The 26,831-nt window shown below is 38.7% G+C and overlaps 1 protein-coding gene across 5 annotated transcripts in view; it reads left to right on the forward strand.

Annotated features, from left to right (window-relative positions):
- KIF2A (kinesin family member 2A) overlaps window positions 1-22,942 on the forward strand; it is a 62,072-nt gene extending 39,130 nt beyond the window's left edge. For 4 of the 5 annotated variants that reach the window (XM_044446001.1, XM_044446002.1, XM_044446000.1 and 1 more), the window contains 12 exons: window positions 3,201-3,363; window positions 5,288-5,378; window positions 5,800-5,863; window positions 7,007-7,098; window positions 7,616-7,758; window positions 8,834-9,038; window positions 13,674-13,784; window positions 15,345-15,412; window positions 17,483-17,633; window positions 19,229-19,330; window positions 19,882-20,017; window positions 21,202-22,942. In XM_044446001.1, the coding sequence (XP_044301936.1) occupies window positions 3,201-3,363; window positions 5,288-5,378; window positions 5,800-5,863; window positions 7,007-7,098; window positions 7,616-7,758; window positions 8,834-9,038; window positions 13,674-13,784; window positions 15,345-15,412; window positions 17,483-17,633; window positions 19,229-19,330; window positions 19,882-20,017; window positions 21,202-21,287 (1,412 nt within the window). In that variant the 3' untranslated portion in view covers window positions 21,288-22,942. Of the gene's footprint in view, window positions 1-3,200; window positions 3,364-5,287; window positions 5,379-5,799; window positions 5,864-7,006; window positions 7,099-7,615; window positions 7,759-8,833; window positions 9,039-13,673; window positions 13,785-15,344; window positions 15,413-16,809; window positions 16,924-17,482; window positions 17,634-19,228; window positions 19,331-19,881; window positions 20,018-21,201 lie in introns of all 5 variants that reach the window. The other variant, XM_044446004.1, reaches the window with a different exon arrangement.
- The last annotated feature ends 3,889 nt before the right edge of the window (window positions 22,943-26,831 follow it).

Below are 26,831 nucleotides of genomic sequence, written 5' to 3' on the forward strand. Positions count from 1 at the left end.
CAGAGTCAGCAAAGGGCTTCTTTGCTCCATCCTTTATTATCATGGTGATCCTGCCAGTTTCCACTTGCACTTTGGTTGCTTCTCTGCCTTTTCCCCCTTACTCTTGCATACACTTTCTCTCAGTCACCTGGTTTTCACAAAATGTTTATTAAATGTGTATGGTGAATTCATAGTCATATGCATTGACGAGGGTAGAAATTTTTCAGTGGAAAATTTTCAATTTCATATGCTCATTAGTAGCAGTGAATGGATGCCAATTGCAAGTACAATATTATGCAAGTGTGACATTTATGGATGGGAGATTGGCAGTATGTCATACATGCTTTTTTGCATTGCAGCCAGCACAATCCTATGACCATAGGCAGTATGTAGGTAGCCATACGATTATTTGGAGTCCCAATTATGACATCAGAAACTCTGACATTGGAACTGGCACAATGATCTTGGAGTGTCCTTACATGCTTGCAGCCAACATGGAAAGAACCACTAGCTGCTCCTCCAAAGTTACAGATGTGATCTTGGAGGAGGAGATGAGTAGAAGGTCACAATATGAGGTGTCCTGGTGGTCCCTCAGCCTCCTTCCTCCCACCCTGAAGTGCCATAGTTGAAAAGTAGAAATTGCCTCCACCTTCTCCTGCCCTTCATAAGATGCCCATAATGCTCTACTTTTACAGGGTTTTGGCATCTCACTTGGATTGTACTCTAAAATATATTTATGTGTTAGGAGTTTTCATTACCTTTATTTTAAATTAAAATAATGAGTTAGGAAATACAAGCAGTTTTCTTTACACTATTTTCAAGCATTCCAATAAAAATTCTATGTAATATAACATTTAAATCAAATTAAGTGTGCTTTTCCTCCTCAAATATTTCAAGTTGATCACTTGTGGAACAAAACATGAACAGGTTACATTTGCTGTATTTACTAAATACAAGTAAAACAAAAATGCTAAGGTATATCGCAACAAAACATTTTCTTATGCTTAGAAAATTTTTCAAACAAATATTCCAGAAAAAAATCAGGAAAGTTTTTCAGTTCAAAATTTGCAAGAAATTCACATCACTATCCATATATACATTTATGCAAATATAGTGTGTTAGTACACTAAAATCTGATTAAGCAACATTTCTTTAATGGGATTTCAATTCCAGTACATTCAGCAATGAAAATATGATCGCTAAATGCCACAGGAAATAAAAATGAGAACACCTTTGCCTATATATGTATTTTGTCATTCCCCATATTTTACATTTTTTGAGAATTCCTTGACTTGGGGCAAGTCAAAGGATAAGGAATAGCAATAAAATTTTACAACTGTTTCTTAAAGGCTAAGTTTTGTATATTCAATTTTTAGATGTGGCAGATACAATTATTTCCACTTCTGCAAAAGAAATTATTTAAATGAACAACAGTTATATATTATCAGCAGAGATGACATTATCTTAGTGTAACATTTCACAGGTCTGGGTCTTTGTATTTACAGTTGGTCCCCAGGGAGAATTTAGGCTTTTCTGTTTCCCCATGTTTGATTATGGGGAAACTAATTGCAAGATTATGTATGCCTACAAGTCTTTAGTTTATTTACTCCATACTCGTAGGACCTTAAGTTGGGTTCATTCTAAAGTTTTGAGAGTGACACATTGGGAATTGTATTAGGATGCTAGATTTTGAGCATAGATTTTGAGTTAATGTTTGTGCTTGTAATAAGGAATTGAACTTAATATGATTTAAAATAAAGATTTAAACAGTTCTGCTTCTGTAATAGAAATGAGTTAAATAAAACTAAACTGAGACATTTACATTGCAATCCTGTTATATACTCAGAAGCAAGCACCACTAAATTCAATGGAACTTATTCCCAGAAAAGTGCACATAGGATTGCAAACTCCAATATGTTTCCCTATTGACTTTTGACACTCTGTACATTATGGTTAAAAGGGCTGAAACTACCTGGATTATACGATTGACACTGTCTCAGCTAAACTTTAAAACAAAACCATGGACAAAAAATATGAAGCTTATAGCAACTGAAAGTCTAATCAGTTGGAACAAAAGCCAGCCTTAACCATATCTTCATGTCTTCAAGCAATATTCATACATGTTTCACTTTCAAATATAAATAGAAATAACCTTTTTATTCATCAATAACAGCAAAATCTGAGCAAATTAACAGCGTTTGAAGTTAAACATTGGTTGTTTGCTTTTAATTAAAAATTAAATGGAAGATAAAATTTGTGCTCTTCTTTTAAAGCAGACCCCTTTTATCAGAGAAACATTAGTATTTATGACTATAGGGACATTTTCCCCCACAGAAATAGGGCATGTGCATGAATTTGAATATACAAAGCAGCTTTTGTTTGTGACTGCCTTGGAATATTGGTTTATGCTGTTGCTGATTCAGACATTTCATACAATCAACAATACCTAATACTAATTAATGCACAAATTGATGTAATGCAGTTAGATATCTTTTGTTCCCTTGATGATTGCTAATGATCTTTCTTTCTAGAGTTCTTTCAACAAGCTATTTAAAGGCTTTTAAAGCATGCTGTGTTAGGAATCATGCTTTACACTTCAGAGATATCTGATTTAACAGTCTGATGTGTATGGTTTTCAAAAATGCATGGTTACAGTTTGGCAAATGAAATGTAAATGACTTACATAAAATTATTTTTACCATTAAATTTTAGTGGAATGCATATATGCAACTCAAACTATTGAAGGAATGCTCTAAATCAGATGCTTCAAATCTAGGTGCAGAGGGATAATAATAGGAATATGCTAAAGCTAAAATCTCTTGAATGTGTAAATATTTTGCATAAGAGTAGACTTTTGAAACATATCTACCAGGTGGAGTTATGGCCAAGTGTGGCACTTTATATTTTATACCATGTAATTTTGTATAGTTTTACTTTATGAAATAATTCCATATTTAGGATGAGGCCAGCCACCTGATGTTTACATAGTTTTCATTGAATGCCCATGGAACCCCCTTAATATGGCAAGTCACTATTTCTTACCTCCTTCAGCCTGACATTTTAAAATATATGGATAACATTATGCACTTTACTATAATAGTTGCAGGTTTTTTCTACATAAAGTGTTTCAGACAATTTCAATAACATATCCAAATGAATAGTCTCAGATTATTGAAATTTACATATCCTGAAAATTAATGCATATTTCATTTGCCTTTTAGAAAATGTAATGAAAGATCTTGATGTAATAACAATCCCTAGCAAAGATGTTGTAATGGTACATGAACCCAAACAAAAGGTGGATTTAACAAGGTACTTAGAAAACCAAACTTTCCGCTTTGACTATGCCTTTGATGACAGCACTCCTAATGAAATGGTCTACAGGTATGTGTGCCTAGTGCCCATTTTGTATTTTATTGCTGTTGTCTTCCATCAGTAAGCATGTGCTTCCTCCTTACTCAAATTCCTGAGTTCATACATTGCTTTTATTTATTTAAAATTTTTCTATGCCATCCATTACTATAAAAAGTCTCTGGACAGCTTACAAGAGAGGAAACCAAGAACAAAACCATAACAACGACACACAGCACACTGCATCTAAAATAGTAGTTAAAACAGAGTAAAACCAATACATTGTTAAAATACCAGGAGAATAAAAAGGTCTTTGCCTGACACCGAAAAGAATAAAGTGACGGCGCCAGGTGAACCTCCCTGGGGAGTGTATTCCACAGTCGGGGCTCCACCGCTGAAAAGGCTCCGGAAGTGAAGAACTAACTTTGGCCTCAGGGTTATAATGCCATTCTGGAAACCTTGTGGGAACTGCATACCAGCAGCAACTGTGGTCAGAGGCCTAGATGGGTTTCATTCCCTCCCTCACACACACACGCACGTACGCACACACCCCTCTTCTGTTGATCCGTGCAGATCAGCTGAGAAGAGACAGTATAGTTCAGGATCCTTTGCACAGAGCAAGGAAAATCCTTTGTCTCTGATCACTGATTGCAGTTAAGAGCTTTTCTCTGCTGTGTAGTGAGCAAGGCTGTCTTTCTTCTCATGTGTCATGGAAAAGCTCTTATCTCCAATTGACTGATATTTGGAGGTAAGAGACTTTTCCCTGCCTGGGGAAGAAACTGGTGAACTTGATGTAGAACTGCCAGAAGCCAGAAGTTCCCAGTGATGTGTTACTGCAAAGAAATTACTGCTTCCTTTGGAGCCAGACAGGTGGCTCAAATCTAAAGTGAGAAAATTAGGGAAGAGGTGCTTTGCTTGCTTCCTTGGAGCAGGTAGCACTTTCTATTGGAGTTTTTTTGGAAAATTTCTTGTATTTTATAATAGCAATTTAAGTAAACAAATTCAAGTGGAAGCTTTCTTTCTTCAATCTTACTTCTCCCTAGCCAACTTGGAAAGCAGGTTCCTGGATATTGTAGGTATCTGTACAGGTGTCAGTGAAAGCTTCTGGAAACGTCATGATTTATTATTTTTATCCCCTTCCTGCATACAGCTTGAAGATGTGCTTCTGCTTGAATGGAGGCCTCATTCAACTAGCCTTCTCTACTTACGCATATAAAACACTGCCTTTTCATCAGCTAAATTTTTAAAATATATTTTAAGCAATTTTTAAAGGTGCAAGTCCCTGGAGCAGAGGTGCCTAACCTTTTTAGTCCTGTGATACTGTTCCAGGTGTCAAATGCCATGCATGCATACAGGTGCACGCACAATCCTGTGAACATGTATATACAAACACATATAGCCTACCAATCTGATACACATCACTCTATCATCACTGCTAGCAACAGCAGGGAAACAGATTTGTATGAGGATTTCTATTTCCAGTGAGAAAGAAGCAGTCTATATTAGGATTGCTAGTGGAGGATATTTGGCAGTGGCAAATGTATCAAAGCAGTCTTGGAGACTGCTGTGAAAGCTACAGGGGGCTGTGGGTTGTACTCTTTTGGGTTAGCTGAATTTGTTCCTATCTGATTCAGTAGTTGGGATGGTTTTCTGCATAATGTATCCCAGTAATAATTCTGACAACTCCCTTTGTTATGAAAGTTGGAAGTCAACTGTACAAAACCTGTTAAGTGAGGGAGAACCTAAATATTGTTTTAAAGCATTGTTTTTTTAAAAAAGTGATCTGATAAAGCTGAATTTAATTTTTGTGTAATTACTTTGCTTCCAGTTGTTTTTGTTTGCCTTCGTCTAACAGTTTCAAAGATTGCATTGATATATTTGTGAGCTAATATTTTACTGGCTTTGAGTTAAATTGTAGCAATTAACAGGTGGAGCATTTTCTTTAATTTTCCTGAAGGTTTACGGCAAGACCACTAGTGGAAACCATTTTTGAAAGAGGAATGGCTACATGTTTCGCATATGGACAAACAGGCAGTGGAAAAACTCATGTAAGTGTTTTATGTTATTTTATGCTAGCATAATCAGCTGCAAAACATTTTAACATGTTAGCATTTTTTTTTCCTCTAATAGCAAACTCCTGTTAGGCACTAAGGATGTACATTCTGTTGCAGACTCTGCTTGAGTATGTGCGTTAGGAACTTTAAAAGCTGCTTGCTCCAGATTAGGAGAATGTTTTTAAAGTCATTCAACTTTTTGATTCCAGCTCATTTTTATATTTGAGAATTTTTATTGCCATTGTGAAATGCATCTTAGCCTCATAAAATAGCAAATCCAGTTGTTCTTCTGTACATGCTCTCTGCTTTGGGCAGGTCTTGTTCAGTGAAAATGGTTATTCTAGCATGCCCTTTCATAGTGAGCATATTGCCATCTTCATGCTGATCATTTTATTTATTTGTTTATTTCCTTTAGACTATGGGTGGTGACTTTTCAGGAAAGAACCAGGACTGTTCAAAAGGAATTTATGCACTTGCAGGTAAGTAATATTTGACTTTGGTCTTTGTGGAAGATAATCTGTACCCTGTACATAAGGTTGCATGCTTTTATGGAATGTGATTTTGATTGCTGATTTACATTTGTGTTGTAGAGTCTGTGAGAGCTAATGCTACTTAATGAGCTCATGCATTTTACTGGGCCTATCCCTTTGAAATAGGGAGGGATAGAGTGGGAGGGGTGGTGGTGAAACTTCTGAAAGGCTGAGATATTGTGGATGGGCAGTTCTTCTCTCATATCAGGAGCCTTACTTTACTCTCTTTGCATCCTGTCTTACACAGCACTGCAGTGGAAACGAGATGTGCTCGTGTGTATCATGATTCTTAAGATTTAGTCCATTAGTTTGTGATTCATTACATTCATTCAGTTTGACTAAAGAATAAAAAGGAATTCTTATATGAATATGTCTAAGTTATTTTACAGGATTCTTGTACATAATACAGTAAGATAGTGGGAGGGTCTGCACCTAATATTAAACCATAGTATGTTTTAGTATGCTCTATTCATATATATATATATAGTATTCAGTGTATGATGTATGTTCTACAAGCATAAACAAGCCCTAGTTAAAGAAGCATTCACCATCCTCCTCCTCCGTGACTAGGAGGAGAAATAAATCAGTGTTTAGTTTCACTTCATACACTTCCTGACTTTAAGATATGTGTGATTCAGGCATCATGGTTAAGATAAATTGTTCAATCTAGTCAATGGCTAACTAAACATTGTCACCTGAACAATCTAGGATTTATAGTTGTCTTATTCAGTGTGACTGGTTTATTTTAAATCATGATTCATTGGTTATACATAGCAGTAAGCCAGAACCTGAGCAAAGTAAATGCTGGTTTATTCCTCTTGGCTCTGTGAGAGAAGGGAGAGGGAAAGTGCTCTAAGTGCTTGTTTCAGACTCCCTTCTGTTCTGCTGTTCTGTTCTGTGTATGTTGGGCTACATTGCATGCGAATGCAACCAATGTATAGAACACATAGTGAACACACAAAAGTGCTATACAAACACTAATGTTTATTTTTAGTTGAATAATCACATGGCATGAACATGTCACTGTGTAAACAACTGTGCGTATAAATATTTTTCTGTCCCTTACTTCCTCTAATTTTAATTTGTTCACAGCTAGAGATGTCTTTTTAATGTTGAAGAAACCAAACTATAAGAAACTAGAACTTCAAGTATATGCAACATTTTTTGAGATTTATAGCGGAAAGGTATGTTATTTTTCAAAAGTAAGTCGTTTAGGTTGCAGTCCTGTGGCTGCTAGATGTTATCTAGGTGATCACAGGAGAATTTGGAGTCCCACCTGCAACTTTGAGGTTGCTAGAATGAACTCGGATATGGCACTTTGTTGGAGTTCACAGGCAGGGGGAGGAAAAGATAAGCACCATCAGTATATGTAGTATTCCTCTTCATGCTCAGAAGACTTAAACAACCAGAATCAATCATTTAAGCCTTTTCCAGGGTGGTACAAGCCTCTGTGCTTATTTTGCCCTCCATAGGATGCCTGTAATTCTCTGAGTTCAGAGGGTTATGAGCAACTATACTGGATTGCCCTTTAGGCCTTTGAACTTGTCAGAATTCTGACAAAAGTTTGAATTTTTGATCTCTGTATTTATACCACTTTTTTATTTGTTTGGCTGATTTGTTAGAGGACTAAATAAACATTCTAAAGATCCCTAGCTAATAAAAACTTCTCTCTTTGTCTTTTCCTTATATTCTCTTCAAAAGGTTTTTGACTTACTGAACAGGAAGACCAAATTAAGAGTTTTAGAAGATGGAAAACAACAAGTCCAGGTTGTAGGATTACAGGAACGAGAGGTTAAATGTGTGGAAGACGTACTAAAGCTTATTGAAATAGGCAACAGTTGCAGGTATTATTTTTACCTTTTTCAGCATAAGAATAATTCTAGATATTTCAGTATATACATTTTCTAGAAGGTGAATTTGGGAATTTCTAAATTTTGGTGAAAAAGTTTTTTTGTTCTATGATATCTACTGAGAGAAAAATATATTATTTTCCTTTATAGTAGAAGCAGTGTTAATTTTTTCATCTTACTTGAGATATCTTTAATTCCTTTGAAGTATTATCATGTTCTAAGTTGAAAAGCAAGTAGTCATAATATTAACAATTAGGTTTGGACTTAAAAATAGTTTATGATCTGGTTCATATGTAATGATAGTTGGCGGTTCAAACAATCTGTGTGCTGTTGTGTAGAAGTGGGAAACAGTAAACAAGCTGCCTCCTGCACATTCACTGCTTGTGATTTGCCTCGATGTGACGGGCCTGTGCACAGGTTGCTAAGCATGATGTGTGAACTTAGAACACAGAGTTCTTGAAGGGCAAAACAACCCCTGGTTTGTTGTTGTTTTAACCACTAGGTTGTGTAGCTCCTGAACCAAACAGTATTCTAGGTTTGCACATCAAACTGAACAGCTTATGAACAGGCTCATGGGTGATTAAAAGCAGAAGTGGCTGGTGTGCTGCTTGCAGTTCTCCTGCTCATCTTCAACAGTCCTAGTTGTTATGTGCAAGCTAGCCCTCTAAGTGTCTTTCTTCTATTAAAACAGATTTTAATGGAATTTATGTGGCTTAATGAGTTGGTTAAACCAGATGCTATTGCATCCTTCCACCCTGAGTAGAACTCCCAGCATTATTAGTCATTGGCTATGCCAGCTGGGATTGATGGAAATTGAAATCTAAACTGTCTGGAGGGCAGCAATCTAGATAGAAGGCTGTGCTATTGTGTCTTAATCTCCATCATAGGTGAAGTGAGAAACCAATTGGCATGTTTGTGGAACAAATGAGTCTCTTGTTATTTTGTGCTTTGGTAGAACAGAATGGGTAGGCTTAGTTTGATAAACAGTGTTGTAGATACTGTCCTGATGTGATGATGTGTGGCTCAGTGGCATTTCACCTTGTTCTCTCCTCCACGCCCTTTGTTAAAGAACATCTGGTCAGACATCTGCAAATGCACACTCATCTCGGAGCCATGCAGTATTTCAGATCATCCTCAGGAGAAAAGGGAAACTGCATGGTAAATTTTCACTGATTGATTTGGCTGGAAACGAAAGAGGAGCTGACACTTCCAGTGCAGATAGGCAAACAAGGTTGGAAGGTGCTGAAATTAACAAAAGCCTTTTAGCACTCAAGGTAAATTAAATGCCTTTCATTGTATTTGAGCTAATGAAACCCCACTGGCTTTCTATATTGCAATAAATGCAAATATGTTGAAGGTGGTATTTGCATTCCTTACTTAGCATAAATTCTCATATTTTTTGTTAAATTCCTATGTGTATAGTTAATACAAAATGTATTATTAGAAGTCATTCAAAGAATGTAAATAATGAATGGTATGCATTATATTTGTATCCCGCCCTTCTTCCATGGCATGCAGAGCAGTATTTTTGCTTCATTATTAATCTGTAAATTAGGATCAGTTGAAGGAGAATGATTTACTCAAAGCCATGCAACCAGTTTGCTGTGTAACTAAGCAGGGACCGAGATCTTAGTCTCCCACACCCAAGCTGCTGAACTACATCAGTGGTGGAACTTCCCCTGCCTAGGTTTGCATAGTTATGAAGGTCTATTCCTTTATCACCATTTGTAGGACTCAAGTCTTCTAGCAGGTAGTGGTCAGGTATAGCCTGAAACTGGAGCACTGGACACAGATGAGGAGGTTTTGCCCAAGAGTGGCAGGAAACCAGAACTGTTAGGCTGATTGCAGGCAGGCCAGGTTCTGAATGCAAGGGGCCAGCACTGGTCCATTGGCACCTGGGGATTTATGTACTAGGGCGCACTCTTTTTAAAGGACTGAAATTATGTAGGATTTTACCTTCTGTCAGTTTTCTCTATTTGTTCAATGCTTCTGTAAAAAGAGAATTCTGGTTTCTTGAACAGCTAGTCAACTCTTCATGTAAATATATTTATTTGTGCTTGCATTATTGTGTGGAAGTGATATGAGGATTCTTCATTACATATACCTCCCCCATGCCCTCAAACTTGCAATTTTTTTTTCATTTCTTTATTCTGACACTGAATAGTTGACTTCTTTTCCTTGAATATTTTACATATATTTTTTGCATGCTTAAGATCAGCTGGAATTTCCCCTTTCAAAGGAAATACAACCCACCATTTGATTGGTGCTTCTGCATACTAGACTGGTAATCAGAGAATATGCAATGTATGTAAGGGAACTATAGATTGTGTGAATTAACTTTTTGCCACAATGACACACTCTCTCCTCCTCACATTCTACTAGAGCTGGTGAGCTATCAGTATAGTGTGGAAGGATGTAGGTAGGTGAGCGGACTTTGCTATGCCATGAGCTTCCTGGGCAGTAGGGTTTTACATTTACCCTGGGCAAGTCCAAGGCAAACATCTGCCCCTTGGAGATACTCAGACTACTTCAAATTTGAGGTTATTTGGGGCTGAGGCAAAGTGGGCAGGCACCAAGGCTTTGGTTACACCTTGATGACTACTGTTACACCAAAAACTTTGCATGAAGGGATAATAGCAGGTTTACAGCAGAGAAAGGATGAGGTGGGGAAGTGCAGTTTGTGACTAATAGCTCTTACTTCCAATCAGTGGTTTATCATGGCTCTCCTTTTACTTCCAGTTACACTGGTTGGAGGAAAGGCCTGACCAGATCTTTCAGTGATTCTATATTTGCTAGTGATGTTGGCAGTCTGTGTTAGCACATGTGCCAGTATCTTTGGCTTTCAAGAATGGTTTGAGAACTGTATCTAACTGGGAGATAGTATCCTGCTGCTACTTGTTAAGCAAGGGCGCTGACACCAAACTCCCCAGCCCTGACCACCACATGACCATCTCTCTTGCTTAGCCATATCAGATATGTGGAGTTCTCCACAGAAGCAGATTGTGCTGTGGAATTCTCTCTTTTGCCTGTTTATTCCATAGCACACTGCTGCTGCCTTTTATATTTGCAAGGGAAATACTCATATTTCCCTGCTACTGTTCTTCCTGCCATGAAGGATCTGTGACTGATTTGGGGCGAGAACTGCTTGCCAGTTCTCTCTCTACCAGAAACAACTGCTCTTAAAATAAAGCTGCAGGTGTGAACTGGCTTTTCTTGGCTTGGTCATGAAAAGCAAGAAAGGCCTAAATTTCCCCTCTGCCTGAAAGAGGAGGGAGATCAGGCTCTGATCTTGACAAGGAGATGGGATTTTACTGTAGTAAGACATAACACTGTAACATTGTTTGTGTTAAATATGAGATAAGTTGCAAAACACACACAAAACCCCACAGACACAGAGTACTGTTTACCATCCACAGTTCTAAGCAAATGGGTATTTTTGATACCTCATGATTACATTCATTCACAACTGCTTTGCAATTTCTGTGGCTTTGGTGAAAATATAGCAGAAAAACACTATTGTTTAAAAGACCCTAATTCTCTGAATCATCATCAACATTATCTCCCTATCCCCACACCTATGTGCCTAATGTTTGACAAGCTTATCAGAAAAGGATACTGTGCATGAAAATTTCTTCCAATTCTGCAAGAAATAATTCAGAAGTTAGAGGTGTTTGCTGATTTTTCTTGTAGTTGTCATTGGGTAAGACATTTGAGGCTTTTGAAAAATGAGCCAAAGCAATTCTCTGCCTTGATGTTATTTCAAACTGAAGCTCCAGTTCTGAGTCAACAAAGTGGGTTCTGAAGCCATTATTTCTTTTCTGTAAAACCCTCTGGCCAGCATATTTAAAAAGAGTTCTTATTTTATGGTTGTTTAGGTAATTAACTAGAATCGCCCTTTGAGGGAGGAGAAATTTGTCCCTATTTAGTGCACAATACATATTACAACATATGCAAATATGTGCTACATAGATAATACTTAATAATATTGCTGCTTTCAGAGTTGTCTACACATCTAACTAAAGAATGACCATATAACAAAATATAATTAATACAAAATATCAGTATAAAACTTTTTAAAATAGTACCTGCCATAGCTGGTACTTATGAGCAATGCAAAATCCAATCTTTATATGCCTGTTGGAGACATATCACAAAGTTTTGTTGGCTTTTGATTTTTCCCATGTACACTTAAATCCCTCGTTTTGCCTTTTGTGTTTAATTTCAATCATTTAATGTTATCCATTTCTTGGATGAAGTTGTTAATTGTGTTTAGATCAAATTTATTCACTGGGTCCAGCACCAGTATGTTTATCACACACATTTCCTCTACAGACTATTATGTTCTTCTGTCAGCACAAACTTTGCTTGTTAGTGTAACTTGCTAATATAATAAATCTTACAATAAAATCCATAATGTTACATGTTTTGTATTTGGATGTATCATGAATTCAAGATTTAGCGTTTGTTTGTACTTCAGTGAACTGTTTTGTTGTTGCTTTGCTTTGTTTGGTGTATTTGAAAAGTAATTACATAGGGGATTAAGAATAAGCTTGCTGCTACAGATGTTCCTAATTACTGTTGTTAGGAATGCATGTTCCATGCATCCATGCATTCCTAGCTGAACTGCTTAATTGTCATTCTTCATTTTCTGACAGTCTTTGTAACATAAGAGTTTAAAGTTCAGGGAATTAGAAATCTAGCAGTCTGTTTGCCAAAGCATTAAAAAACTCATTTGAAATGGTGGGTTTCATCCTATTTGAAATGGCTTGAGATGCGTTTATCATTATTAAACTAGAAAGTCTGTTGTTATAATCAGTAAGGGCTGCATGGTCAAGTAAGTGTTAGTCTCATGCATTGGTTTGATTCAGTGGCAGGCAGATCCATGCCTCATTTACTGATAGCCAAGGGAAGGGATGGTTCATTTCTTTTTCCTTGAGACTTTTTTCCATTTCCTTTCCTTGAGCCAAATTCTGGTCTCCATGGGTTACTTTATTTTCATAAGATGTTGTATGAGGTGTCCTAAACCCCATTCCCCAAACTAGATATAACTATGGAGTTATCAGCTTTTTGTACAAGTAGGGAAAAATATGGCGGGAAATGGCAGAAGCCTAGGCATAAGCTGATTGGAAGGACTTGATGGGTGTGTTAAAGCTGAGGTCCTGCCATTTAATAGGAGTTTAGGGGATTAAAGAAATATTATTCCTAAATCGGTGGTGGGGGTAAAGTCCTGACTAATGGCGGAATAACAATAATAATGTCCCTTAGTAAAATATTTGAAAATACTGAATACAGAAAATGGTTTTCTAAAAAAATGTTCAAAGCCACTTCCAGTAAATTAGCCAAAAATATAAATTTTGATGTACACTAAATTGCAATTCCCAATATTCTATCCCTGTATTAGATTAGTGCCTGATTTGGCTTACATTTTTATACACAAAGGGGAAAAAACTTTCAGCCTGAAGGATCTTTCCACTCTCTTTTTCAAGTGGCATGTTAGGGGTAACCTCTTTTTAAAGAGCATATAAAGTGCCTGCTCTACATGCCACATTAAGTGCTCTCTCAGTCTGTGACTCAGCTGATGTAAGGCAGGGACACCAGAAGATGTGAGGAATAGTAGCAATTAAAAGCATTTGTCCATTGCACCATGCAAGCACCAAAAATTAGTGTTACCATTCAGGTTGGACTTAAAATTCAAGCTTGAACAGTATAATCACAGTGATACAGCAGCCTAGCAATTTAGTATCAAATCTGTATTTTCTTAAAATTATTGGCTTCCACTGCTCAGTAGTCACTTAGATGACCATACCTTGTCATCCACTATCTATTTACCTGACTTGTTGGTTTCAGTTGTCTTAAAATAATTTTGCCCCTGTTCTGAGGAAAAAGTGTAAGTATTTTTATTCTTGCAGGAGTGCATCAGAGCCTTAGGCCGAAATAAACCTCATACTCCATTCAGAGCAAGTAAACTCACTCAGGTTCTAAGAGATTCATTCATAGGAGAAAACTCTCGCACCTGTATGGTAAGTTTATTAAATGTGTTACAGTGTCTCACTGGGTAAAAATAGTCTATTAAGGATCTCCGTTATATGTTAATAGATCATGGTATATTTTGATTTGATTTGTACCCCACCATTCTACCAAGAAAAATGTAGATACACTGGACAGCACATACATAGGTGTGGTAATTTCTTATTCTCAGTTACTCTATTTTTTTAAACCAACCTGATGCCCTCTAGGTGTTTTGGACACCCCGTAAGCCCCAACCAATTAAGGCCAATGATCAGTGTGAGGACCAGGACACAGGCAGCTGACAGGACTGGGCAGAACACCGGAACCAGGATGCTGGTACGAGGCTGGGCTCCATAGCTTAGTAGTGCTAGAGAGCACAGTCCAGATACAGCGCAAGGTGGAGTAGGGAGGCCACAGGGACAGACAAGTGTGGGCTGGTACACAGCAGGGGGCAAACTGGAACAAGGCAGGAACAACTGGAACAAGCAGGAACACACAAGCAGGGCAGGAGCGGACTGGATCATGCAGGATCAAACAGGAGCCAGGCAGGAACAAACAGGAACAAATGCAACAAACAGGAGCAAGGTTCAAGACCTGGTGATGCAGAGGGCCAGAGCAAAAGGTCACAGAGAAAAATTGTGTTGCTGTGGCAGAGAGCAGCAGTACAGAGAGGCCTTTTATGTTAGTTTTAAACAGGAGGATTGCCTCTTAGTTGTTCTCTGTAAGTGCCTGCAAAGGTGTTCCTGGTTCTGCAGACACCTGACACTAGCCAGGTCCTGGTCCTGACAATTGGTCATTATTGGAGACCAGAAGTCTTCAAGGCACTGTGTTGCCTTCTCCTGCTTTAGACTGTGGTCTGAGGCTGAAAGTCAATATTGCTTCACAATCTGATCCCTTCATTGGTTCTATTCTGGCTAATTTCTTGGTCTTCAGTTAATCAGCTACAAGACTGGTATTCAAAACAGAGTAAATCTGTGATCTTTTACCTTTGTAATAATTTGAATATAACTTCTTGATATCCTCTGTTCAAGTTTCAGCATGGTTGTGAAAATTACTTAGAACTGAGTAAGCCCCTTCTATGGGAGACTTTTATCCTTCTTATGTTTCAGGAGATGTCCCATTTAGACAGATGTTATTCAAGTATCCCCTTGTATCAGTGACCTGGTTTCTATGACTTGGTACCAGTTATTATGGTGATGAGTAGAGTGTGTGTGCTGTCTCCTGTTCTACTTTTAATTAACCACTGAGGAACACCACATTCCTTGGTTGTTTTGTTATGTGTGACTTCAGAAACTCTGGCTTATTCATAGGCTACACAACAACAAACCATAAACTGTTTTTGGGTTAACTCTGGATTGTTTAACCTATAAACAATTCAGGTTTATAGGTCTGCATGTCACTAAACAACACATATCAAGCACTTACTGTTATATAATATTTATTTTAAAAAGCAAACCTATTTTTATAAATATTATATTTGTATTACTAATCCATGCTTATATATAGCTTGTTTAATAGTTGTTGCCCTTGAGGAAAATAACTGCTTGGCTTCTGGTATCCTTTCTTCCCAGATTGCTACTATTTCTCCAGGGATGGCATCTTGTGAAAACACTCTAAATACACTAAGATATGCAAACAGGTATGAGAAGGGTTTGCTTCGATTCAGTTTCTATTACATGTTTTGGGTTTCTGTGAAATCTTGCTATATACTAGTGCACTGTGGCTTCTAGCTTGCTTATATGCCATTAGAAAACCCAGACTTAGACTGATCTAAATGTTTTCTTTTACATTTAGATGTAAACCTAATTAATCAGCTCACATAATTTAAATACATAATTGTGTTTCCCTAGCAACATTAGAAGCCTTTTTCATGTCTCCATTTCCTCATACTTGCTGAATTACTATGATACATCTGTTGTCCAGGTCTGGGTCAGAGTTTGAGGGATACACATTTATGCAGAACGTCTGAAGTAGAGTTGAAAACACATCCCCCACCCACCCACCCATCAGTTCCCTAATCACAACTGAACGCAATATCAGTTTGTCCACAGAGATGAACCAATAATATACATTTAGCATAAGTATAAGGATGCAGGGAACACTTGACCCTCAATTTTTCTCTCTCACGGTGTGTGTGTGTATTGCCCCTTCTTCCAAAGGACTTGTTTACCTCTGTTTTAGTCATTAGATGAAACACCTTATTGCTAAATATTTGCTGTTGTGTAGTAGGTTGGTTGCAATGGTTGGGTGGGGAGATAACTACATATTAGCTGGACATATTTGTTGTGGTGCTTCATCAAGTTTCTGAAGCACTGGAGTATACATGTGTATTGGTTCTTTTGGCATGGGATATGAGCATCCATCATGAACATTCTTGGACTCTCCTTGTCCATCATCATACTCAACAGTATGTAGTATGCATTTTTACTGTATCATCTTCTAATCAGATAACACTAATAGGCATCCATGAACTGCGTGACCAATACTTGGTTATGCGGCTTCTCCCAACTCAGAGTCCACAAAAATGCTGGACTGTAACACTCAGTCAGGAGGCTCATGCTAGCCAGGGATGATGGGAGTTGTAGTCCAGCACATCGGGAGCACAGCACATTTGAGGGGACGCTGTTGTAATGTATAATTAAAATCATAGTGAGAACTGGGCCGCTTAGATAATTAAAGCTGCAATTATTGTTTTGATTTCTGAAGGTGTACAAAGCCATGTTATGTAAGTCTTGTGAGGCATTTGTATGGCCCACTACTGGGAATAACTGGGACAGACTCCTTCTATTTTGCCCTAGCCTTTGCTTAGTAGGATGACCTTGTTTAAGTTACCATTCTTTAATCTCAGTTCCTTAGCTTCTAGTAATAAGTATTAACAATGGTTGCTAGGGGTTTCTTGACGGATAAATTGTGAAGCACATTGTGCTGTAGCAAAAACACTGCATAAATGATGGAATACAATAATAGCGGCTGTGATTTTCATTGTCTTTACAAGAACACTTTCTTTTAATTTGCTGCTACATCTTGCTGCTGCAGAGTAAAGGAATTTGGAATTAGTCCTTCGGACATTCCCTTCTCACAGGGTAGTGGCAGTCGCTCTGATCTCTCTCCTGCCTATGAGTATGACGACTTTTCTCCTTCGATCACCAGGTCTACTTCATTCTTTACATGGAATCTTTATTTTAATTTTTCTCCCCCCTGCTATTTTGCTATGTAATTCTTCAGACAAACTGTCACTTACACTTCCTTCCTTGAACCATCTCCTCCTTTTTGTTTTCATTTTGTTTGACAGGTGGTGATACTGCATGGCCTGCAAATCATCTTCCCAATTATTATTCATCTTTTCTTTCTCAAACATCTCATGCTCAGGCTTGTTATTTTCCCTCATGTGTTAGAGTGGTGATGTCATCTTTGTAATACTGACACTGCAGCTTCTGAATAATTGAAATAGGATATTGGTTCATTTTTTAATGCATATGAAATAATAATAGGAAATTATATGATTAAAATTATTGCATGACTGCAAGGTGATGCTTGTAATCAAGTCTCCTGTGACTGACTACTTATATTAAGGGGTACATACATTTGTGAAGCTGACATCACTGTAATTTCTGTGAATTGCCTGTGAATTGATGAAGTGTTTTGTTTGTTTTCTGCCCCAAGTGAAATGTTGCTCATTTTAAAACGAATACCTATTTCACAACTGTAGAGTAAAAGAGCTGACGGTTGATCCTAACGCTGCCGGTGATATCCGTCCAATCATGCATCACGCTCCCAATCAGATTGATGACCTGGAGGCACAGTGGGGCGTTGGGAGCTCACCCCAGAGAGATGACCTTAAATTACTTTGTGAACAGAATGTAAGTATCAGCCAGATTGTGGTGGTTCTTGGTGCAGTGGAACTTCAGACTCTGGACAGTTAATTTTTATATATATCATAAGGAGAGCATAGCTTCTTTCTGTGCTAAATCAGAGTTGAAGTTAATCTTGTGTTGCATGCTTAATTCATGGTGCTTGTCAACCGCCAGTAAATTTCATTCAAAATATTTTTTCCATATTCTTACTTTGAATGTAACCTTTCTTTTTAACTTTAAATGTTAATTTATAGGAATTTCTGGAGGGGTGGATTTATCCTGCCAGACATGGCTCCAAAATCTTTCCAGAACCATGCAGTACTTTGTATGCAGACACATAATAGATCTATAATTCTGAAAAATGAGTACAGATTCTAAGCACTTGTAAAAAGAAGTTAGAAAAACAGATACATTGTACTAAAAGGGGAGAGAGAGCATTGTCAGAAATAGAACCATATGCTGAGGTGACATTTCAGTGGGCTTTGTGCAGTGATTCTGTACTGTGCATCCTTTTGCTTGACATTTGCCTGGGATGACCTAGGAATTGCTGCCAGGAGACAGCTGTATCCTGAGTTCCCAGGGTATAGCATCCAGTGGTTCTCTTGACAGCTGGCTTCATAGAGTCACTGGGCCAGCAGAGACAGTGTAAGATGGCAGCCTTATATACATATATCCATGGTTCATTCACTTTGAAGGATTTCATACTGTGTGGAGAGCATCCATGGGTAGAGGAAGCTCTTCAGTTCAGGATGTTGACTTCCATATGGAGAGAGCGACAGAGAAGATAACAGAAGGGGTGGGACTGGCAGGCTTCCCCTTCTTTTGTGTTTATACAATTTTTGAACCTCTGCATAGATCTCCTTTTTTTTGTTTGGGCCTTCATGGACAGTATCTGAGAAGACCACTGTTTCCATTGAGCCAGGAAGACCCATTCCTAGTGCTGCTTAAAGCAGGCCTGGAAATGAATGGGAATGTTTGCTGCTGAAATAGCACAGGTCAGAGGACCTCCAGGAAGGGAGCTCCACTTTCCTCTCACATTTGGAAACAAGTGTTTTTGCTTGTTTGTCTGCTTCGGAACCCACTACATTTCCATTTTGCTAGCAGTGGGATGTATGCTGTGAGGATAGAGTTAAATACTGTATAAATTCAACTGTGTTCTTTTTCCCCTGTGTGTCTTTCTAAGCCTCACTGTCTTTTATTTTTCTCATTCATCCTAAAATAAGGCTGTGCTCCTTACATTGGAAGAGATAAATTTGAATAGCGTTGCCTCATAAGAAAGTAAGAACCACTTCAAAAGTCTAGTTGGGTATTTGTGGAAACCTTACGGATAGGGTCAGAAGGGCCAAACCACCTCTTGATTGCTGTTTCCCGCGCTGACAACCTGTGCTGTCCATACCTGAGCGGTTGATTGACTCTGAACTGGAACTTTTTATTGTGCTATCATGACTAGTTTCTCCACATCAAATCTGGCACACTTCTAACCTGTTTCAGAATGTTTTCTCTTATTACTTTCTACAAAACACTGCTTTGCCCATTAACTTGTTTTGAAAGGGGTTTTTTTGGCATGTAGAAATTATACTGCACTTCATTGTTTTTACAAGGAGGAGGAAGTTTCACCACAGTTGTTCACTTTCCATGAAGCTGTATCACAGATGGTGGAAATGGAAGAACAAGTAGTAGAAGACCACAGAGCTGTCTTTCAGGTGAATGTTATATGGAGCACTGGGGTAATAGAAAGGCAAGAATCCAAAGAATCATATGTGGCCATGTGGGGCTTTGGCCTTGTGCTTCTGAAGTACTAGCTTCCCTCTCACCAATGAGATTTATCAAAAACTTCTGAAAATTCTTAAATACTTCATGACACAGTGGGAAAACATGGAACTGTAAGATCTAACCTTTGGTAAAATATACTGGGAAGCAAGAGATTGAAGGTCTTCATTTATGGTGTGTTAACTTAAGATCACATCTGTCCTTTTCCACCTGTGCTTCAAATTTCATAGTGCTGGTGCAACCAGTTTTGTCTTTTCCTGATACTGGTTGGAGTAGATTAAAAATAAACCTGCCACAACTTAATACAATCATTTTTAAAAGATTCTGCTTCAGTAAAATCAAATCTGTTTTCTATCTGATTTTGAAAGGATCTGATAATTTTCAGGAGAACAGCAAAACTTAAGTTTAGCTTTGTACCTATTCATCTTTCCTCAAACTGATTCTTGATTTTTTTCCATTCTTCTTCACCCTTTGATTTCCCTAGGAATCTATTAGGTGGCTAGAAGATGAAAAAGCTCTCCTGGAAATGACAGAAGAAGTAGACTATGATGTGGATTCATATGCTACACAACTTGAAGCAATCCTAGAACAAAAAATTTACATTTTGACCGAACTTCGAGGTAGGATAGGAAAGATTTTTGTATTACTTGAGAATTTGACGACAACCGGCTTGTTTATAAAATTTAGTGGGGATAATAGCTAAGTGCTGCTGTGTTCTCTTCTCCCCTTTCCCTGTCTTTCAGCATGATGATAATAACCAGCATATCTTTAATAAAATCATATTAAGAATGACAAGCATGCAGTGATAGACAAACTCAGTCTGGGGAGCTCCAGTTTTGAATTTTTGTTTGTAATAATACTGTAGCATATGATCTCAATTTGAGTACCATGACAGGATAAAGCAGTGAATATCTTATTTTGATTAGGTGTTCTACTTGGCAGCCTTTCCTTTGACTGTTTTCCAACAAAAACTCTCATCTAGTTTCTTTCTAAATTTCCAGTAAAAGGAACTCTGCAGTTTGTATTTATTGCTATCTCTTATTTCATATTTGGTCTTTGTGAACAACATCCATTCATCAAATATTCTTCTTATCCCCAGCCATCCAGAAGAAAGTTAAAAGTGCATTCCCTTTTTTCCTCATTGGTTTTCCAATCTTTTGCTAGTGTGTGTGCATCCTACTTAACACATGGTTGTTAAAATAGGACACGCTGCTCCCTTTGTGCGCTTTGTACAGAGTGCATTGGTACCACCACCAATTATGTGTTGCCTGATGACACCTCTGTATTTCCACTATGTGTTTATTATGTGTAATGAATCTTATTTCTGCTTGGTGTATTCAAGACAAATTACAGGAATATGCAACCAATGAGTTGCATTGGAATGTTGTACTGAACCATAATTCAGTGTAATGCATCATTGCTGCCGCAAGCCTTGGGTTTGTGCATATTTACCTCCCCCCACGTGTTACAGCTGTAACCTCATTTTATGTAAACCACAGTATGCTCTGTGCAGACTTGGCAAAATATGGTTAATGGAAACAACCAACTTCAGACTATGGCTTGTCTCACTAAGTTATAATTAAGGTGGCTGACATAAAGCTAAACTATAGTTAATCTATACTGGAAAAGAATCTTGCAATTTTCTTCTTGTCATCATGTTGGAGGAAGAGTGGAGAACACTCTTGCTCAAGGCACACAGATTTGTTTTCATGATATCTGAACGCAGCCAGTGTTGCAAGGCTTGGGTGCAAAAGCAGTGGTGCAATTATTTTTTTGGTAATAAGATCCCTTTTTTGTTTTTAAGATAAAGTGAAATCCTTCCGCACAGCATTACAAGAGGAAGAGCAGGCCAGTAAACAAATCAATCCGAAGAGACCACGTGCCCTTTGAGGCAAACCTCTGCTGCTAAAGAATGCCTGAGCCTTCATTGCTGTACCATGCAGGTGGTTGGAAATGAAGCTACAAGAAGTCAACTACTTGAAAGAGCTAAAACTTTTGAAGTGTCTGTGGAAATATCATGTTTCTTCTTTCCCTGGCTGACATTTCAGTTGTGTGGAACACTCCTAAGATGTCTGCAAAATGCTTTTAGACCAGATAGCACAACCAGGCAGGTTTTGGAGATGGGAAGCACTTTTTTGTTTCAAATGTTTTAACTTACTCAAATTGTGAATCTTTTATGTTTTGAAATATTTGCCAATTTTTTTAAAATAATGAAGTAAAATGGTGGACTTGTAAAAACTTCACAGTATTTTGTTTCACTTATGTCAAGTTTTGTTGCAAAAACAGCTGTGCGGTTTTGTATTTGCATGCATGCCCACCTCATCAGTGATTGTATATACCTCCTCTTCTAGACAGCTGTGCTCACCTCTTCCCATTCTGTGCCTTGATCAAGGCGACTTGACCCTAAATGTCCTTTCTGAAGCACAGCCTTAATAAATGACATTCCTTATTTGTCAATGTAAATTACTTTTGTTGTGTGTACATTTTAATGTGTGTTGGCTTTGTGCTTTTTTTCCCCCTTCCATAACTTGTTCTTCATTTCACAGTACGTGCCATATCACTGACCTGGAATTTTAAAAAGTCTGTCAGTGTGGATTGACAGTAAGGCATTTCATTTTCCCCTGTAAAAATCTGGAATCATGATTTATTTCAATACCATAAAGAGTCTCTAACATCTTCTTTGTAAAAACAAAACTATAAATTAGTGGATGTACAATAAAAGGTAATTGATTATGAAGGAGAGTTGTATCTTAGGATAATACAGATATAAAGTATGTGTGCTAGTGTGATGTCAGAATAAAGGTGCAATCTGATCTCTGCCTATGGGTAAGAGGTATCCAAGGAATAGGATACCAAAATAACCCTTTCTCGTAATAAAATTGGCTTCTGATGCATGATGGTTTACATGTGCATTAACTGTAGTTTGCAGGTAGTTAGTACTGTTGCTTTAAAAGAAAGTAGCTAATGCATATTTTCCATTTGTACAGTGCCATCAGCTGAAAGGTGGCTGGGTTTGTACCATTTGAAAATTTGCACAATAAATCCCACAGAATTGGTCTGAAGCTGAGGAAATTCTACAATGATGCCTGAAGCCTTTACAAATGGTACTGTGTATCCAGCACTTTTTAAAATGGTGGCACTTCAATTATTTTTACAAATTGATATCCAACAGAAAAAATACCCTTTTATGTGGGTTTTCACTTTTTGTCAGAAGAATTTAGACCTCTCTAGGAGTTTTCCCTTTTCCCAAAATAGATTCCAGGTGCTCATATCAACACGAGACATTGCTTGGAACTGTTTCACATTTTGTTTCTGGAACGTAAGCCCATCTGTGCTGTGGGTGAGGGAAACAAAGGGAAAACAGTGAGAAGAGAGCTTAAATGAGACAGAGTTTCTCAGTGTTCAACACAACTCCCATAGGAAGGTAGGCTGTAGAAGTCCTTTACCATATCGTGGTGACAAAGCGCCTATCTGTAAATGTGAAAACTGAAACAACAACAATGTAGATTTTACACAATGTGTTTAATAAATTTATGAAATATAAATTAGAAATGAGAATGTTACTTCTACATAACCCTCTGTAAAATGTGTAATTTGCTAGTCATATCCATCTGAGCTGCAATTTTACTGCTAAAATATTTTGGAACAGATATATTGAAGATTTTTATATGCCCCGTACTATCCATACTTACACAAAACTGCAGGCAAAACCGCAGGTATTTCTGTGACAGCTGTCTTGGATTTTAATTTATACATCCTGGGCTGACGTGATCTTTTACAATATTGCTAGTACTTAAATAGTAAAGATGAATGCTTGGAAGTCTGCATGGAAAGGAATGTGCCTAAAAATTTACTGTTCTCCAGCTGCCTTGAGGTAGTACAAGTAATTAACTATTTGGAGAGGTTGCTACTCTATATCTGCCTTAAAAAGTAGATCTGCCCAGCTGCGATTGACTGGGTTTAGCTTTGATGCGATACTATTAAGGGGGAAGCCTACTTTGCTCTCTAGAAGCAATGGGACATTCAGTGCTCTGGACCATCATATTCATGACTTCAATATGCTGGAATCATTCCTATGTAGCATTCCTAAGTTTATTCAATTCTTGGAATAGGATTGTCTTTTTAAAAACTTATCCAATATGTTGATTTAAAACAGCTATGAGTAACTACTGAATGTTTGTGGTGCCATGATCTTTGTAAGTGCAATTGCTCCACAAATAAGATTCAAGTCTAATTTTGTTTTATTTCTCAACAGTAACAGGAAACGGAGCATCTAGTTTATCTACAGAAAGCTGCCTCATTTCCAAAGTTGAGAGTGTATGATTTGATGTTGTATCAACTTGCACTTAACTTTGAATTCATACTCTGTATTATGAGCCTGAAAGAGCTTGGTTGCACCTTGTCTAGACTCAAGACACCAATATTCTGTATAAGTAAAGCTTTTAGTATTTTATGTAAGAAACACAAGCTAAGTGGAGTGATTGTGCACATTGGTTTAAAGAATGGCATATCTTTCATGGATCTAATTTGCTGCTTGAGATCTATAGAGAGTGAGTGATTAAAATTGCTTTTGTTAGGCAGAATGACTCTTGTTCAAAGTATGCATAATTCTGCCTGCTCTTTGGCCACAGATGTTTTTAATATTATGTTCTCAAAGAATGAACCCATCAAAAAGACACATCCATTCTCAACCTGACTTTGTAGTGAGGGTAGTAGCAGTAGATGAATCTTTCACAGCAGTTGGGGATACTTTTCTTTATGATTTGTTGAGGATCTTAACTTGATAATCTTAAATGCGTTGGATTACAACTCCCATCACTCCAACATTCCAGTACATTTGGAGGGAACCAGGTTGGAGAAGTCGCATGTAGGCACAATTCTTTTAAACATGAAGCTGGCTACATATTCAATTAACTCCTTTCTGCATAACTAAGGAGAGTTGGCATTCTTAGCAAAACTGTCAAAACTCTACCGAAAGATGGCGTCTCAATGATATAGAAGAAAACAGTGACAAGATCATTAATCAAGCCCCCCTCTTTGGATCTTGTTCTAGATAATTCTTGATAATTCAAGTATATCTGGATTCATTTGAACTGCAGTTGCCTTAATAATTTAGAACAGGTGCACAAACTGCTGCAAGTAGGAGTGTGTTCCTGATGGTTCTGGAAAGCCTCTCAGCAAATGTCCAATATCATTGATTATGGCAACCTAACTGCAAGATAGCAACCTACAATTGGGAAATATTAGACAGGCTCACGTGTACTGACAAGCCATGGTGGAAACCATGGTGGCATGGCTTGCCATGTGTGAATGTAGCAAGGGTGGTAAAGCATCTCTGTGGAACCATGGAGAAAACCGGTTTATTTGTCTGGACCTAATTTCCATGTGGTTTCCATGTTTCCATCAGTGGGTCTTGCAACACGAGAGGGTGAGGCTACAGCAGATGCTTTAGCCTACATTCTTTAGTTATACAGTCTGCCTAGCAACTGTTGAACCAGATACAGCTGCACTGTGATTGGTCACTGTGCCTCCCTTCTCGGCCTATGCACTGCCTCCCCAGTGCCCACTTGCAGCTTTGGAATCATGGTGGCATTGCTTCATGCTGCCTCCAGTAGCAGCAACCTCGGGGATGGCCAGATATGGTGTATGGTCATTGTGGTTTACTTGAGTGACACTGAAATAAAACTAACCTCGGCTCTGCTCATATAGACAATGTTCTTGTGAGCGTTGCTCTACACAAGAGGAGCTCACAGGCTCTGCACAGATATCACCAACAGGGCACTCAGCCTGAAAAGCTTGTGTCTCCCACTGTCTCCAGACTTCCTATCTTGTCTCTGACATTCCTTGGGACTTTGATCAGGGCCTTCTCCCACACACTCCCCCAAATCCAGTGCCATCTGAACCCACCGACACTCACTGTTGCCAGGCATGTGGTGCAGGAGACCTACATGATCTCCCAGTGCATCTAAGAGACCCACCTGGGGAGGTTTCACTGGCAAAGCTTCTTCCCAGGAGTAGACCCTCTGGGCCCTGCTGAGAGATGTGGGAGGTGGATGGGGCCATGATGCAGATGCTCCCCAGCACCACTGCAGCTCTGCAGGCAGCTCTCGGTGCTCCTGCTGCATAGCTGCAAGCTGGCCATGCACCGGGATGTGTAGGCCTTTGGCCATGCAGTTGGCAAGCAGGCAGGTATAGTGAATGGTGGAAGCAGAGCTGCTGCTGCTGCCAGCAGCTGGATCCATGCTAGTGTGGGGTGGGAGGCTGTGAGGGGGTGGGGGATAGGATGTGAACACGCCTGCAGCAGCTGAGCTTGCACATCAACAAGCTCTGGATTTATTAACAACTGGCATGCTTTTCTTTATAGCACACCCATCCTTTTGTTCTGATGCTGCAGGAATACATATTTTGTAACCAGGCTGTGGTTGTGGGGAGGGCAGCACCAGATCAGGCAGTTCCCGGTGGCCTGACATGCAGAAGGGGGTGCCAGGGCAAGTTGCTTCCATGTGCCTGCCAGGGCAGGTGGGGGAGGGGCTTCTGAGAGTGGGAAACAGTGTTTGGGCGCAGTTGGGGCAGGGATCATGATCTACCCACACTGAAGCCCTCCCTCCAGTGCTTGGCTTGTGAGGGGAGGTGGCCCCTTCCAGCATCTTGCACACAGGGGAGCGTAGACGTAACTGCAGCAAGGGAAGGGCAGGGAAGTGTGGCCGTGGGTCGTCATGCTTGTACATTGGCATGGAGTGTGGCAACATGATAGCACTACTCTAGTGAAGAGCCAGTTGCTTTGACTGAGCAGGAAAAAGTGTGTGGGGGGTAGAACCCAGGAACAGCTGACTGAGAACACAAACGGGAGTATGTGGCCCAATGAGGGAGAGGCAGGCAAAGTAGCCAGCAGCAGTGTAGCATGGGATGTTTAAAGTTTTTATAGGCCATTCTATAGCATATGCTCAGAATGGTTTACAACATAAACCATTCAGTTTATGTTCAGCTGCAGCAGTTGATGGGATACCTCCTACCATTTAGAGGAATTACAGAGGAGAGGTGAGATTACATAAGCATGCAAGTCATTTGTCTAAACCCCAGCATCAGGTAAGAAACCATGCTACCTGGTAACACATTATGGTTTGGTGCCATGTGTGAATGCTGTCATTGTTTTAAAATGGGCCTGTTCCTTTTTGGATGTGAAGTGCTAATTTACATATACCTAAACCACTGGAGTATATTATTTAGTTTTCAAATATGGGCCTGTCGATATGACGACAGAAGGGGAATATAAGATAGGATGGTCAGTAAGCAACTATATAATCCAGTACTGATTGCAGACACTGGTTGAACAGCCTCTGAAATACGAGATTTGTCAAAGCCTTGATCAAGATTTGACAAAGCAGGTACTTTTGATCAGTTAATGTCATTTCCCTAAAGAATCAAGTTCACAGC

The sequence above is a fragment of the Varanus komodoensis genome, unplaced genomic scaffold, assembly GCF_004798865.1.
Source record: "Varanus komodoensis strain SLA01 unplaced genomic scaffold, ASM479886v1 scaffold5, whole genome shotgun sequence".
NCBI lineage: Eukaryota > Metazoa > Chordata > Lepidosauria > Squamata > Varanidae > Varanus > Varanus komodoensis.